The sequence below is a fragment of the Caloenas nicobarica genome, chromosome 9 (assembly GCF_036013445.1).
Source record: "Caloenas nicobarica isolate bCalNic1 chromosome 9, bCalNic1.hap1, whole genome shotgun sequence".
Classification (NCBI taxonomy): Eukaryota; Metazoa; Chordata; class Aves; order Columbiformes; family Columbidae; genus Caloenas; species Caloenas nicobarica.
Window position 1 is genome coordinate 22,186,178 of NC_088253.1, and position 16,337 is coordinate 22,202,514.

At 39.8% G+C, this 16,337-nt stretch overlaps 1 protein-coding gene across 1 annotated transcript in view; it reads right to left on the minus strand.

The window, feature by feature from the left end:
• The window catches only part of ZCCHC14 (zinc finger CCHC-type containing 14), a 48,321-nt gene that overhangs the window by 6,634 nt on the left and 25,350 nt on the right, over positions 1-16,337 (minus strand). The window contains exons 3-11 of the mRNA XM_065641145.1: positions 9,249-9,322; positions 6,505-6,576; positions 6,199-6,308; positions 4,267-4,361; positions 4,121-4,175; positions 2,678-2,951; positions 1,236-1,327; positions 498-625; positions 17-157 (exon numbers count right to left, since the gene is read on the minus strand). Coding sequence (XP_065497217.1) covers positions 17-157; positions 498-625; positions 1,236-1,327; positions 2,678-2,951; positions 4,121-4,175; positions 4,267-4,361; positions 6,199-6,308; positions 6,505-6,576; positions 9,249-9,322 — 1,041 coding nt within the window. The remainder of the gene's footprint in view (positions 1-16; positions 158-497; positions 626-1,235; positions 1,328-2,677; positions 2,952-4,120; positions 4,176-4,266; positions 4,362-6,198; positions 6,309-6,504; positions 6,577-9,248; positions 9,323-16,337) is intronic.

Below are 16,337 nucleotides of genomic sequence, written 5' to 3' on the forward strand. Positions count from 1 at the left end.
GGTTGTTTCCGCTTACGTCTCTCGTTCTCCTCGGCGCTGTCCGAGCTCTCCTCCCGCGTCTGGATCCCCATGGGGCTGGAAGAAGAGCTGGAGTACTCGGAAGAGCTGCCTTCCCGGGGCAGGGGGTGGGCTGGCTGATCCACATCCACGCGCAGCTCTGCAGATACAGGGGGGTGAGCGATCAGGGAAAGCAAACGAGACGGGTAACATCTACTCAACAGGACCTAATTACAACTGTTTCATGACACCATGCTCAAGATTTACAGATAGACATCAAGGATCCAGCACAACGGCCACTGGTGAGCGCAGCTCACGCAGAAGCCATGATTTTTATTGTGCTCCACAGACACAACAAGCAGACTTTTTGATTGCTGGCAGCATTTTGGAAGATAAAGCTTACAACAGGTTGGTGAAAAAGCAGCGTAAGAACGAGCTCGCTCTCGTGCAAGGACGTTTTCAGCCCCGAGAGCACAGCAGCGTCCTCCGCTCTCCCTCACCTGCAGCGTGGTTGCCACGAATGCTCTGGATGGGCCCGACGTGCGTGGTGGGGGGAACCCTGGCCACTCCGCTGCTGGTCACTGAAGACGGGGCTGTGGGGTTCAGGCACCGTTTCTCTGATTTTTCTCTGCAGGGCGATGGAGAAACGTGTGAAGAAACAAAAACTGGCTACAGCACAACAGATAAATCAATTTCTGAATGAAACCGCAGCAAAGCCCACTGGAGAATCCACTAGAATGTTACGCTAATTACAAATGGAAACGTTCGGAAACAACATCAATCTTGACCACAGCTTCTTGCCAGCAGTTACATTTGGACTATTTGCCGTCTGATTACGAGACTAATGCTTTTATTTGTACAAAGTCAAACATCACCGAATGGTGACTCAATTCCCTCCCGAACCTAGTCGTGCACACCAAAACCAAAGAGAAGCCAAATGCAGCCCCAAAAGTTTTCATTTTGGAAACACGCTCCGGGAAAACGAAGACTGATGAAAAATGCTGTCAAGGAGCTTTGATAAACAGGCGCGGATTTGGATTTTTTAATTGCTTTTTAAGCACTGAACATTACCGAGTAAACCCCCATTTCAAAGGTTTTCAAAGTAACCGACACAACTGCAGAGGAAGGGAGATAAGCATTATCTTGACAGGTTTATGGTCTGGAAAGCAAAGACCATTGTAAAACGTGCATTAAATATCTTATGACCTTAAAAAGCCAATTTCTTCCCCGCCACTTACTTCTCCAACTCCAGCTGGGTCTTGAGCTTCTTCTTTGCTCCCATGGTGAGGGATTCAAACTTATTCAGATCTTCCTCAGTAAGACTCAGAAACTTGTAAAGAAAAAAAAGTGTGGTTAGTTTTACAGCCTGAAATATTCTTATTTACACTTACAGTAAAGATCAATTCTGAAAGGCAACTTTAAACCCATTTTTAACATATGTTAATTCCAAGAAATGCTCTACTTCAGTTTTAAATTATAGAATCAGTGGAGAATAAAAGTGTGGGGGACTGGAATGAAAGAAAGAACATTTGTAGATTAAATTTAGTTATGTGTGTGCTGATATTAACTATGTGCAATAAAGATGATGTAATCAGCGTACGTATTAAAATAGAACTTTGTGCTATAAATGAGCTTAAGGATCTGATTCTCTTAAAAAAAAAAAAAAAAAAAATCACTCTAGTTTTCCCAGTTCCCCATTTAACACAAAAATCAATGTACAGTCATCTCATCAGTTTCATTGGAAAACATGCTCCAAAATTAAATTTTATACCAAAATATAGACATAGAATATGAAAATAAAATAGATATTTATAATAAAATGTAATGAAAATGCAAACCAGCAAAGTATGCATAATAATACACACTCTTAAAAAACACACTAGGATATACACAGTTTTGTTACTTGATTGAAGAAAAAAGCCCCCTATATATTTCTCCTCACATAAGGAAGAAAACAAAATCCGAAGACTCAGGTAACAAATTATAATTAAGTACACACAACACACTAGAACCAGCGCAAAGCCATCCCAGTTTAGACCAGGCTCAACTTAAGCACTTAGTCCACTGGAGGGCGTTCAAGGCTAAAAAAGAACATGAATTTTACGGCTGGAACTGGGTAAAAAAGTATTGTATTGAGACAAAATCCAGCACGCATCAGTATAATCTGTGACCCTTAGTATGCAAATACATAAGTGATTATTTTTCCACAAGAATTTTTGCAGAAAACAAAACCGCCACGTTCGCTTGCAGGTATGTTCATGTCAGGAGTCTCTGTGAATCTATTTCTTTTAGAAATAAGGATAACACAATATTTTGAGAGAAAAATCAATCGAGAAGCAGAAATAATTTAAAAAAGCCAACGAATTTTAGTTATGTACTGCACATCAAAGTGCTGAACAAGGCAAAGCAGAGCTCCTAAGAGCATGGAAGTTGGATCTTCAAGCGTTCGGCGAACAATTCCGAACGAGGCGTCAGCTGTTGAACAGCCCAGGCCCCGGACGCAACACAGATAAAAACAGGAAGGTTTTCTTCAAATATTATTGCTTCAAGAGAGTGCAAACCTTTGCAGCATCTGCCAATGACGTCTGCAAACCCCCGTGCAGATGTTCGCAGCCTCTCTCTCTTCGCACTAGAGAATATAACGATAATTTAAAAAGCTTTTCTCCATCTCCTGCCCTACCTTCTCCATCGTCAGCTGTTTGAAGACAGGATAATACTTGTGCAAGCGCAGTTTCCTGAGCCAGTCTAAGATGCCGTTTTGCTCCTGCGTCGGGGGGTTCTGCGGGCCGGCGGACATGAGCACGGGGGAGGCCGGGGTGTCCATGGGGGCGCGGTACGGCAGCGCCGGGCCGGTCCCCGCGCCGTGGGCGCAGTGGGGCAGAGCCACGGGACCCGCCGGCGAGTGCGCGACGTGGTTCTGTGCTGCCTGGATGCCGGCCACGCCGCATATGGGCCTGCGAAACGGCAACAAAAGCGGGTTTAGTCCGTCGAATTTTGCGTCGCGCACGGTTGGGCCGCTACGGTCAGCTCCCCTATAGAAGTGCCAGTTGATGCGAGCTGCAGATTTGTACCTGGGTTGTTCAGTAGTTTCATAAAACAGAGCAGTTTACGGCAAATAGTAAGCCTTATGTTCAACTTAAGCAGAGGTTTCCTTCTGTAAGCGCAGTTGATACGTGTTCTACTATTTCTCCATGATTAAAAAAAGGTTTAGGGAGAACGGCCACGGTTCAGCTTTGCTTTTATTAAAAAGAAGCCCAAATGTAATCCTGTGGAGTATTTTTTCCACGTTGAAGTGGCAAAACAACCCACAATACTGGCTCCGTGGAGGGTTTTGGGTTTTGTTGGAGAAAATGAAAATTACCTCTTTAGAGAATGAGTTCTGAGTTTGTTAATTCCTAACACGGGTCAAGAGAATTCCTCTCCTTCTTTCCCCAAGGCTGCCTCATACCTCCCGTGGAAGTTTCCTTCCTCCCCCCGCTGTACAAGGAAACATTTCCATGTGCCGTAGAGAGGAAAAAAACCCTTTCAGAGATGCTCTAGTCCCCCTTGGCTCACAAAGGCTCAGACTAAGGACAACCAGACCTCTGCCCACCCTGGGGACGATCATTATTCCTTTTGAGGACGTGATCGAGACCATCACGACTTCAGCATCGGATCACAAAGCAATCGTCCAGCACCACAGCTCAGCGTTGATTTCATAACGAGAGATTCTGTCACGGTGCTCGACAGTTTGGTCCAATGGTAATTACTTTTTACATCCTTTATTTTTGAAGCTGAAGTTCCATTTCCAGTAATTACGTCGCATTGTATTTTGACTCGCACTTAAGTTTTATTGTCTCTGCGATCAACCCACTGCAAAACTTTTTCTTAAGCAATTACCCATTCTGAGCTCTTGCAGTTATTATTATGTGTTTTCTGAAGGCATTTAAAGAATGAGCAAACAACAACACTAGGAATGCCAGTACCTGACACCGATATTCTCACCATCTGGTAAGGGCAGACCACACACTAAGGCCAGAATTTCTTAAGATCTTCTACAGATGAATACGAAAGTGTAGATGCAAATAAATCCCCAAGAGAATACAGACAACCAGAACAAATACAAAGAAAATAAATATTTCACCTTCCAGATGTTCCCAGCGTAGTTCCTACTTTATAAAGGGAGGGGTTGCCAGGATCTAAAAACGGGGAACAGAAGTTAAAATAGCATCAATTGATGAAATGTACATCAGCACAAAAAAAGCATTTTTAAACGTTATTTTAACTTACTTGAACTCTGAAGTTGCTGTGAAGGAGATGAAGAGCTGAAGAACTTTCGAACGTGGTCATTTTTCACCACATGGGAAGGTAATGGTGCCAAATACCTGCGTATTCATTAAAAACAAACCCCCCGCTTCTGTTAATCATTTGATTTGCAGCTGCCTGCACGATCATGATTGTAGACGGTACGTGAAACTTGGAAATCGAATTTGAAATGTGGAAACGAAAACATAAGAGACCTTTTAAATTAATAACACCATGTAAATCTGATTCAAAGTAGACTTGAAATGTAAGGCTGTTCTTACTCTTAAAACTACTTAAACACATTATTGTTGTGTTGTTTTCACTCTGTTTAGTGCTTCAGTAAAAATGCTTAATTTCAGAACACTGAACACTTGTAAGGCAGAAACTGCTTAAATATAAACTTGAAAATTTCCTTTCAAATTAATGAACTGGAAGACCATATAACATAGATGTATCTGTCATTTCATTTTCTCCTCTGCGAGATAAACAGCAGATGCAGAGCCTGGCAGCGCAGGGAAAAAAGCTGTAAAACCTACGTCACGTTTTCCCTGGGATTGCTGTGCCTCTTTTGGGGGAAAAAATGGCAATTTCCTAAAACTTCGCAATGTAGAAAGCGTGTTCTATCAACAGGACTAGACTTCTCGTTGCTATGCAAACTTGACCGCCTTTTGCCAAGATTTGAAAACGTATACAAAGTTGTTTAAAGAAGAGCATTTTGACCGTATCTTTGTCATCTTGAAAAGGTCTTTGAGTAAAAAATTATTCAGCTATCCACACACACACATGAATGTGCTTTCCATTTTCAAATATCACAGCTCATTGCTGAATTTTTCAAATCCGTAGCACTTAAAGCAGCTCCTTTCTCTGCTCTGCTGTATAAACGCAAATTGCTGCTCTATTAACCTACATTTATAGCGACTGTTGCCAGCTCGACAGCGGCAACGCGCGTTTTCTTTTACCCTCCCCAATTCTCGGCAGCGAGCTTGCGATCCTCAGAGCACAGAAGGGAATGTTTGAAATATTAACGCTGTTTGCCATGAAAAATAATCTCGGCGTGCACCTGCTGGCCCTGGCAATGGAAAACCAACATCCACCGCGGTTCTGCCAACGGCGGACAAAAGTCTGGCTTCACTTAGGGAAAACAGGCGTTTAGCAACAGTTAATTAGTATTTTTTAAATGTAATTTAATACTTTGCATAAAGACAGTAGTAGCTGAAAATACTTTTAGTCCCTCAAATTTTCCCAGCACAACTATTTCAGGATTTAGAGAGAACTGATGTGACTTGCCACAGACGATGATTTTAACAACGGTGGTTTAGATTAGATAATGGCCAGGAGGTTTGTGATAATGTGAGGAGGTACTGCCTAAGGCTTCCAAAATTTCTTAGCTGTTAATGGCTTCCAAAAACTTAATGGTAGAATATATACATAGTTACCTTTTCTAAATTAAATAATACCATGTCGACCTAAAACAATGGAGACAATTAAAAACTCTGTGAAAGGGTAGGGGGGAAAAAATCCCCACAACCCATCCCTCAATACAGAAGGATGACTATTCAGGCAACTATTTTTTCCTGAGTTTTGGGGTTTTTTAAGCAGTTTTGGCTATTTTTTTGAGGTTCTGCAAAGCCAATGATCCTGTTCTGAACAAGGGATCAGGAAATGTCAATTCTCCAGGAAGCTTAATACAGGATATTATTACCATATGTATTGCTGAAGAAAGAATTCCTGAAAAATTCTGATGCACTGGAATTAGTAGAACATCAAGAAAGAATGCTTAGGGATCGGGCTCGAATTTCTTGAAAGTAATTTAGAATATGAACATAATATTTATGTTTCCTGTTTCTTTCCTCTGGTTGGTGAAAAAAGCCAAGTGTCAAGATAAAAAACGCCACAATAACAGAAAGCCCAGCATACCTAAGGTCCGATTCCAGGTCCATGTGGTTCCGTTCCAGGTAAAATGAATCTGGACCAGCGAGGCAAGGAATGAATTTCTCCAAGTTTTCCTCTGGATACAGCTGAGATAGCTAAACATGGAGGATATTCCAAATAAGAAATGAAAAGAAAACTCGTTACTCATACGGGATTCAAGGCACAGCAATTTACAAGTCAAACATTTCATGAAATTCAATCTATCTGTGTTATCTCAGTATATTTTGAAAAATGAACAAAATTACAAAGAGGGACAAAACATCTCTCCGATATTTTTCACATTGCCTTCACCTTTGAAATAAATTCAGTCACTTCGGTGGAAGATTTGGTTACCGATGTCACTGAAGAATCAGACCACAGGACCTAAGGGAGTAAAAAGTGTTCAGTTTAGTAACTAATAGTCAGCGATTTGGTTCCAAAACATCAATAATAAATATCAAATGTTCCCCACAAAGTTTGTGAAGTGTGACGTCAACAAGGAAAAACTATTTTTGTGCACAAGTCACTATTACTCAGTCCTCCCTCCCTGCCTGATTCTTGCTGTTATTATGCTTAACAACTTCTGAACACTTAAAAAAGCACTTGAGAGTTTCCACAGCCCTCGCGCGTTGCAGACGGCCAGTATTAAGAAACGGGCTACTAAGTAATGGAAATTTTTTGTTAAAGATTTTTTTTTTCTTATTTTCGTTAAAGAAAACAGCTAGTTTGTAGAATCCGATGTACGATACGAATAACTCGCCCTAGCACAACGGCGCCTATTTATAACTAATCAACTCCACGTGCCAAAGTTGAAGGTGGCAGCAAACCACCCCAATGCAAGAAAAAAATGGCAAAACCTTCGAAATGAAACCTGCAGTTTCTGCTCTAGCTACGCGCTTTAGACACCATCTTGTACATGCCCTAGAAAAAAGAAATAGTTCGGTATCTCTTCCCATATGCTTTCTGCATTAAGTCATTACATTCTTAGATACAGAGACATTTATTGGTTGGTAAGTGATTAGTTAAACTGAGCCAAAAGTCAGGATTTCTTGGCGCAAAGAAGATCGGCATGAGACTGGCGAACGTTAAGTCCCTTTGGACTTAAAATATCTATTCCAAGCAGATGGATCTTGAGCAGTTCTATAGGGGAAGAAGCTGGATTTCTGTATTTAAGAACCAGGAGTCCATCTTCTCACATGACACCAGTTTCAATGACAACTGGAAACATACACAAGGTTTTTCCAGCCATCAAAATGCTGCCAAAAAGACTGGTGAGAGGAGCGGATTTCAAAATACATTACATAATGGAGGAATTTCCTCTCTGCAGAGCTGTTACACAAAAAGTAAGGAGGGGAAAAAAAGAAAAGAAGAAAACTTGAGCAGTTCCTGGTTTTACAAAGCCCGTGAGTTTGTTGTTTGGTTTTTTTTTTAAGTTTGTGATAAATTAATACATTTTTAGATTCGTAAGAAATTTCAGAAAATATAGGAGAAATTTCTCTTCCTAGTTTTGTAATAACATTTGTCACGAGTTAGATTTTGTTCACTTGTTCTAACTTTGAATACTTATAAAACAATAAATGCAGGGAACTACAGCATTGCCAAGCGATGCTCAAAACACTCAACTGCTCTTTCTATTGACCTTCTATTCCCAAGCTACTACGCCAAACATTTAATAGCTGGGTTTCTAACCCAGCAAACAGCACTTTATTAGCTCAGTTAAAACTATATATTGTTCTTCAGTTCCAGGCTGTCATATGAAATACTGCTAAAAGTAATTTCTGGTATTTATAGAAAAAAAATTATAATAGGAAAAGATGTTTCACGAGATGCTAATATGTAACTGGAGTCCAGACAACTGCATACTTCAGAAAGATTTTTAAAGGCCCTGGAAAAAATTCCTTTCTAATATTGATGACATTTGGAACAATCGTGGGATTCAGAAAATTCAGAACATTATTCATTGGGTGGTAGCTGTAAAGAAAAACTACTCTTTTTTTTAAAAAAAACTTGTTGATAATTTAAGTTCAACCATCTATTTTCTTTCGGGTTCTCCTTTTCTCACCAACTGTTTGGCTCCGTTGCCTCACTAAGCAAAGCAAAGACGACATCTGGGCTTTGCATTCTGCATTTTGGAATCCGCCGTTCCAACGAGATGGGAGAAAAGCAGTTTGTCGTTCTTCCTCCGGTCTCTGCTATTAACACGAGGTTTCATGGAACGGAGTCGTCCCTCCGAAATCGTGGCAATGACCGAACCTCCAAACGCTGCACAAAAGCAGGGGGCAGAGCCTCTTCTCCCGCAGCCTGTGGCCAACCACCTTCATTCCACAAACTCTTCTCGCTTCCACTTTTCATTTGTCTAGCTCCAATTTTCAGACAACAGTTCCTGTTATCTTTTTTTTTTCTCCCACTAGATTAAAAACCTCTTTACTGTAAAATATTGTCTTCCCTTTGAAAGCGCTTTTATGATACTCCAATAATCTTTGAGCCACGGGCTCCAGGTCTCCCAATATACAGCGTTTTCCTCAGGCCCTGAATAATTTCCGTAGCTATTTTCTGGACTCTCCAACACTCCTTTTAAAACCAGTAACACCTGAACCACCTCCCGCAGTCTCGCTCTCCTCTCAATGCTCAATGACCATCCTACCTCTTTTCCCATACGTGCAGCACTGCCTTAGGAATATAAATTCCCTTGTTTCTCCAGACGAAGACTTAAATTTTGTCTATTTTCTGCACTCTAGCACACGGATGCCCATTCTGTAAGTGTAGCACAATAATTTCCCCTAAATATATAAATTGTCAAAACCTGCTGCGTTCGAGTGAATATTTTTATTTTGCCTCCGTCCCACTCTGCATCATCCACAGAATTTCATCAACAGCAATTTAAGACTACTTCCAAATCATTGATTATAAAATCTGACCAGCATATATCCCCAAGGAACTGCACTAGACCAACTTCTGGGATCTAACAATGCAGTTTGAGAATTTCTTTAAACTCCTCCTTAATTATTATCCTCCCTTCTTTCATAGCAGAAAAAACCCCAATCACCAAAACTTACCTCAAAGGAATATTCAACGTTTCTTTCATTCTTCTTGTGTGCCAGTCCCTTTAATTCCACTTTTTCAACACTCACTATGAAAAAAGCAAAGAGAGAAGAAGAATAAGAAGGATATTCTCAAACATATGGAAAAGTGGGGACCTTTTGGTAGTGCCAGGACTTGCTTTGGGAGCACCCGAGACTCGCGGCGCTGCCACATGTGCACGGCTCGGGGAAAAGGTTGATCCCACAGCTCCGTGATGCTTTGAATTCCAACCTTCATTTCAGCCAGTACCCAAACGATACACTAAATGCAAAGTTCTTTATTTCCTCATGGCCTTATCGTACCACTCATCAGCGTAATAACGGTACAGAAACATGCGTGGATTTATCTTAATAACATCCAGTAGCAAACACCGTCCTCCTGAGGGAAAACTGGCGCACAGAGAAATAAAGACGGCAAAAGTCCGCGTGTTTTCAGGGGCTGGTTTTGTGAGGAGTTTAGTGTGTTTTTCTTGCTGCGTTTACTGCAGTTTCATGGAAAATTTCAGCCTCGATTACTGCAATTTGAGCAAGTTGTGAGTAAAAATGGGATCTTACTGTGGAAAGGGTTGGGTAACAGTACAGGTCACCTCTTCCATCTCTACACAGGATACGCAGCCTTTAAAGACACGACCTTACACATAGATATTTGATATACTCAGTTCTTGGAGACCCTCATTTCCCAATACACACAGATCAGAAATTCCACCCCGCTAAACTTTCTGAAGATTATTTTACCGTCTTCCTATTTTGCTTGCGACTTTCTCCTGCCTTTCCACTGCATGCATGGGGATACACATGAACTTTGCCCATAAAAAGCCAATTTACACTGGCTTAAAAATCCAAAAAGTAGTTCTATTAAAACAAAGTCACAAGGATTTTACCTCCAAGCGACAGGTACTTGAAGGGCTGCATGTTGTGTGTATTCTGTTTGCAGTTAGTGGTTCTAACAAGCCAACCCAGAGCTCGACCACTTCGTTTCTGGGCAACCACCATTTACAAGACTTTTTACCTGTTTTCAAGACTATTTCTATTACCTGTAAGACTCCAACGTATACTTATCAATAAGTCTTTCTCATAACATAACAAAACAGCTGCAGTGCAGAAGTCCTGGTGATAACATCACATCAGGAGCCTGCCCAAGCCACCCTAGAGCTTCATTTTCCTTTCCCTTAAAATAATCATGACCCGAAGTCTTTACTGTGGCCATTTAATTTTGTTGTTGTTGTTGCGTTCTCTTCATTTAAAAAGGTCACAATCTAGTTTTTGGCTGCTTTAAAGACCTCCTCTTTGAGTGTTATTTATTTGCAGTCAAAATTTTCAGAATTAGCCAGTTTTAAATAGATCTGTAGATGTTTAAATAGATCTGTAGATGTTCGTGCCAGGCTTTAAAATACAGAATTAGCATTCCCTTGATGATCATATCAACTGCTCCTTCTCCATGTAATTCCCAATTACAATAACACAAACCCCTGAGCTTATGAATAACGTCAATTCATTATTCACTACTTTCTCTTGCAGATTATGCTTTTTGTAGACTTGCTGCTCTTAAAGTTTCCAGTGGGTTCCTCACGCTTCTGAAATGATGAAGATTTAAACACGCACATGGTTCAGAGGTTTTCCTGCCAATTTAAGAAAAAAAATCTACCTCTGTACAATTATTTAAGAGGATTCAGGATACTCTAGTGATCAGTTAAAATATACTGAATATTGATTGGAATTACATGTACCTTGGAATTATAATTAGAAAGAATGTGTGAGGTGTATAAAGAGCAGGGGTATTGCTGGACTGTTGGTGAAACAGCTGCAGGAGGAGCAAATAAATAGAAAACCTGGTGGCAACTGCAGCAACATCTGGTTTGGAGGAGGACAAAGAAAACCAGAAAGACACCGCAAGTGTTACTTAACATTTGTCGTTTATGGCAAATCCAGCGTCACTTTACTGAAACTGTTCTTACCATTGGCATTTCTACAGTATTTAAATACCATCTCTCCTATCTATTCATTGTTCCTCTACAGTAATTCAAGCAAAATAAGATTACCTGTCAATATAACGTGAAGCTATTTCTAGTTCTACTATGTGGGTTAGTAACAAACTTTCCATCACCTGATGGGTTTTGTTGTGCTGACAGTTCCATGACCTTTTCATGCTAAAGTTCTGGGCTGAAATCATCCAGTTAATAGAACCCACTGCAGTGAATTTATCCTCTGGAAAATGATTGCAATTAGCAAAATGAACCATTAGGCAGATATTTCTGCACTGATCACAAACCAAACCTTGTAAGATTGTTCTAGAGCATGAACTATAGTTCATTGTGCAGCAGCAATATGCTGGGCAATTAACTGGATAATTTGATGTTATACAAAGTGCTCCGGTAATTTTCTCCCAATATTGTGAAAAATAACCTCTGTCTAAAAAAGCCTAGGGTTTTCATTTTTATTCAATCAATGCATGCAGGTCCCATTTGTGTGGCACGTAGCATGGAAATACTGTTCTCTAGCATTCAGGTGCTAAAATTTGAGTCATGAGATTGCATTGAGCCTGTGATTGACAAAAATGTGCTGAAATGCTACAATTGTTTAAGCATGAAAGAATAATAAGTATAATTCTTTAGTTTGTGTTATACAGGAAGCCAAGTACATAACCATAATCAATGGATTTAAAGATTTATTAATTTTCATTCCTGAAGTTGTGCCTATGTGGAAATAAGCGCTCAAACACGAATCCAGCAACTGAATTTCTGCTGAAAAGGTCTCCCCAACAAAAAGGAACTAAAAATACTTTCCACATCCTTGTTTACACAGAAGCGGTAACCAAAAAATGCAACACCAAGGCTTTCACATGCCACCTCTTGTTTTTCTAACAGAAATACATCAAAAGCAGCATTTCTCAATTACCATTGCCCATTAGACACCAGAAGGAAATCCCAAGTGACTGGAAACAAAAAACCCACAGAGTCTCCCCACTCAACCCCCAAACCCACCAGTATTTACATTCCCATACATACTGGCAAAAAGCAAGGGAAAAATATACAAGAAACAATTTATTTGCTTTTTTTAAAGCACATTTATGGCAACAAAGCACATGGAATTACAAAGTTTGGTTGTTCTTGAGTTTGTTTTTTCAAACAAAAAGGTCAACTGATCTGAGATCAACTGAAGATGAGAAACTGGTTCTAAGTCTCAGCTTACGAGGGGGTTTTGCCTGTTTTTCACAAAGCTCCTGCTTTCCCATTTCTCATCTTTTTAAAGCTTTTTATCAAGACTATGATGAAGAATGAAAAAAACCCAAGATATACTCTTCTTATCATCAAATACATCGATATTCTGCCACAAACATACGAGAGGAAGTTTTCTCAACTACGTTTATTTTATTTCCCTTGCCTCCTACTTCTGAAAACTTAAGTTATTCATTCATTGGAATACTGGAGACCTGAGGAAAACTTACGGAATCAAATATTAGTTTTTCAAAGCACATGCAGAAATGGTTGGCCAGAGACTGTAAAACAAGCAGATTAGTGAGAACTGAGATCTAAATAACTCCGGTATTGATCAGCATCTATCAGGTTGCCGAGAGCTTCGTGTTAATGATGCGTCCCAGGACCTCAAATGGGGTCAATCTCATTTATTTAGTACAATACCTTTCAACAGATCAGAGAAGTACAATATTTAGCTTGTAATAGTTTTGTGGTTAAAGCCAAAAAAGAGGTGGCCCTGTTGATCTGTCTGAGGCTTCTTCAGAGGAATATTCCACTGGAATATTGAAAAAATAAAAAATTAGATGAACTCTCAAAGTTGGACCTAAGAGTCCCTGAATCACTAAATACTACGGGGATGACACAAACTGTTCAACGTGAACTCTGCTCTATTCAACAAAAGCACACCTTGGGTTGTTCATGTCACATCAACTCTCTGACCATTTCTTTTGGGGAAGAGATATCCCATCTGCATCAAAATATCGATGGGCCAGGGTCCAAATAATGATGGAATAATGGAATATATGCCAATAATGGAATAACAAGAGATGCTCGCTGGTGTGTGATGTTTGTACTCACAGAAACTGCTACTGGGGAGGGAAAGAACATGAAGGGGCAGGTCACAGAATATATTCTTGAGCTACACCAGATGGAAAAATCACTTCCACTCAAGAGCATCAAGAACTATTTAGAGTATTTTCTTAAAAGAGAAGAACAACAGGTAAGGAAAGAAAATAATTTTCTAAAAGAAACACTTATTTTACTACTTTTCTAGAAAAGAAGTCAAATATGGCACAAGATGAAGCAATTCTCTCTGCAGTTCACTACGTAGATACGTCATGTAAGAACAACCTTTCATTATTATAGTAGCAGCGAAGAGACATAAGATCTTGTTCTCAGAACTCTCTAGACACAGCGAGGTAATTTATTAAGATATTCACTTGTTTTCACGTAATACAGTAGTCATGAATTAAGAAAAACATTGTGTGAAGATGTGTAACTGGCATATTTAAGTGATCCCAAAACCTTTATGCAAATCTAAAGCTGCTGCTTGCTAAGAAATATTTAAATTGCTAAGAAATATTTAAATTTAACCAGATGATACAGAGGTTTTACCTCCCCCTTCCAGAAGAGGGCAGAAAAATCGTGGTTGGTACAAAAGCGCCGTAAGATCTTTGCTCATTCTTCCCACATCAGGTATCAAAATGCTCCATGAAGCCGGATCCACCCAGGAAATCAAAGTCCAAATGGAACAGTCATTTGCTGTTTACCAAATTCTTTAAACCAAGTATTAATTCTGCCCGGCTAACACAAATTCAGGGAAAAAAAATAAAAACAAACCATAACTCAAGTTTAAGATATGTCAGACTTGTTAGGACACAATTCAGCCTCATAACAGGGTCCACGGGCCAGTTTTCTGCTGGTATCTCTCAAGACTAAAAGCAGAAGAGCAGACACAGCAGCTTTTCCACAGTGTCTGCTGAAAAAAGGAAACGACAGCTCAGAAAAAAACTCCGAACCAAAGAGAACCGTTGTACTAGTTCACAAGAAAGTCTTTGGGCTGGCTGCTGCCTCTACAAAACACAGCAAGACCCTGGAAAGTACAGCTTCCTGGACAAAATGAAAAAATTTCTGCTAGCAAGAGAAACGCTCTTTGAACTGTCATTTTTCTTTGTAAGAAATCAGGGTTCTTCCAATTTAGAGAATATTTAAGATCAAGAACAACACAACTTAGAACATGCCTTCAAGTGACAAGTTAATATCGCTTTAAATTAAATGCCAGACTGAAGAGTATGAGCTGCAATATTCCACAGGAAATAATTACACAGCTTTTTTAAAAATCAGGGCCATCAGCTGACTTTTGGCAGAGTATAGGAAGCAATGATATGCTGGGACTGTATTGCTCGCCCCCAAACTAGTAGTTTTCATGTTCCTGCTATTTCCTCAGTTTGGCTGATTTCACTTGCCAACTAAGTGACCTTTCATGTTTCTCTTAAAAAAAAAAAGACAGACACTGAAAAAAAATGTCTGTATATCTTAACTTTTAAGACGTTAATTGAATTCATACATTGTTATGAGCAATACTGAATGACACTGTCAGCACTTGAGCCAACCGCAAGAGCCAACCAACCTAAAGAACGGGTTTGCAACTTTATTGGACGCAAAAGCTGAAATAAAACAAACTGGCTGGAGAATAATCCCATCTGGACAGGAAGATGTAAAACCCAAAAGAATCAGCCAGCTGCTTTCAAAATCAAGACACAGCTTCAAACACTGATTTGAAGGGGGTTTTTTTCTTACCAAGTACTTCAGGCTGGGAATAATAAGTTTTGCATGACCACTGCTGAACTGCCCCTGCCATTGCCACTGAATATTCAACTGCCTTACAAGCTGCCTTTTTTTCTTTTCTCATGCCAGAAAAAGAGCTTTTACAGAATATATTATCCAGAAGGGGCTGCTGTATTGGATGTATTTGTGTTGCAGGTCTAATGCCGTACGAAATCTGAGCACCAACACGTGGCACTAAACAGGTGCTGAGCCTTGAAACATGTACTCACCAAGGATATACTGCTGAAATATATAGAATAATGCTCTGGGTAGAGAGCCAAGAAAGGCTGCAAGAGTTTGACATTAGGGACAACTGAGCAACAAGTGCAACATATTCCTTAATTCAAGAAGCTGTAATCAAGCAAAGATCTCTCTCTTTATAACATCAGGCAGAACACATCCAAAAAAGAATCCCTAACAACTTTTTTTAATACCATGGAAACACTTTGGCATTTTCCAGCATGATTTTAGGTAAACACTTTGGAAACGGAAGGCTCAAAGGTATCCTACGACCATCTCAGAGACTAGTCACAGGGGTTGGGATTAAGCATATGCTCAGATTTTGTTGCTGGGGGGCTGCTTGTTTTTTTTTTTTTTTTTTTTTGAAGGACTTGAGAATTTAATTTGTGAAATATATTTACTGCCTAATCCCCCAAGCTGGTTAATTCTACATGGAACTACATCTAATTAACTACTTTCATACAAAGGAGAACAGCACATGTAAGTCATGGATGCAGCTGTGGACTGAATCTGCTCAGAAATCCAGCCCAATGACTCATCTTCCTTCTCTGGTTTAACGAGAGCAGAGGAACGTGCAGCTCATTTTGAAAAGTATCCCGCAAAAGTGACCATAAGCCCAACCACTCAGCTTGAAGGCAGGTTCAGTAACTGCTAACATACGCTCTTGTATAGGCAATTAAAATATATCTAATTACACAGTCCGTGCTAGTAAAAAAATCTCTGCAATCAAGAGATGCTCAGCTCTGTATATAAACACTTCTACTTACCAGGTGAGTAACATGCAGTTGTATATTTAATCTAGTTTTATCTGACCAAGTCATATATTTCCTGTTCCTTAGATCACTTTTAAACCAAGTCTTGGCTTTGTTTCTTATTTTCAAGAGAAGGTCAGCTCAGCCTAGAGACATCTTAACTTTCCCTAGAAAGGATTTTCTCTGGCATGTAATTCACTGAACCTCTCCAAACCCAAGACAAACCAGGTGATGAGTTCTAATCTCAACGCTATATCCACCTAAAAACTAAA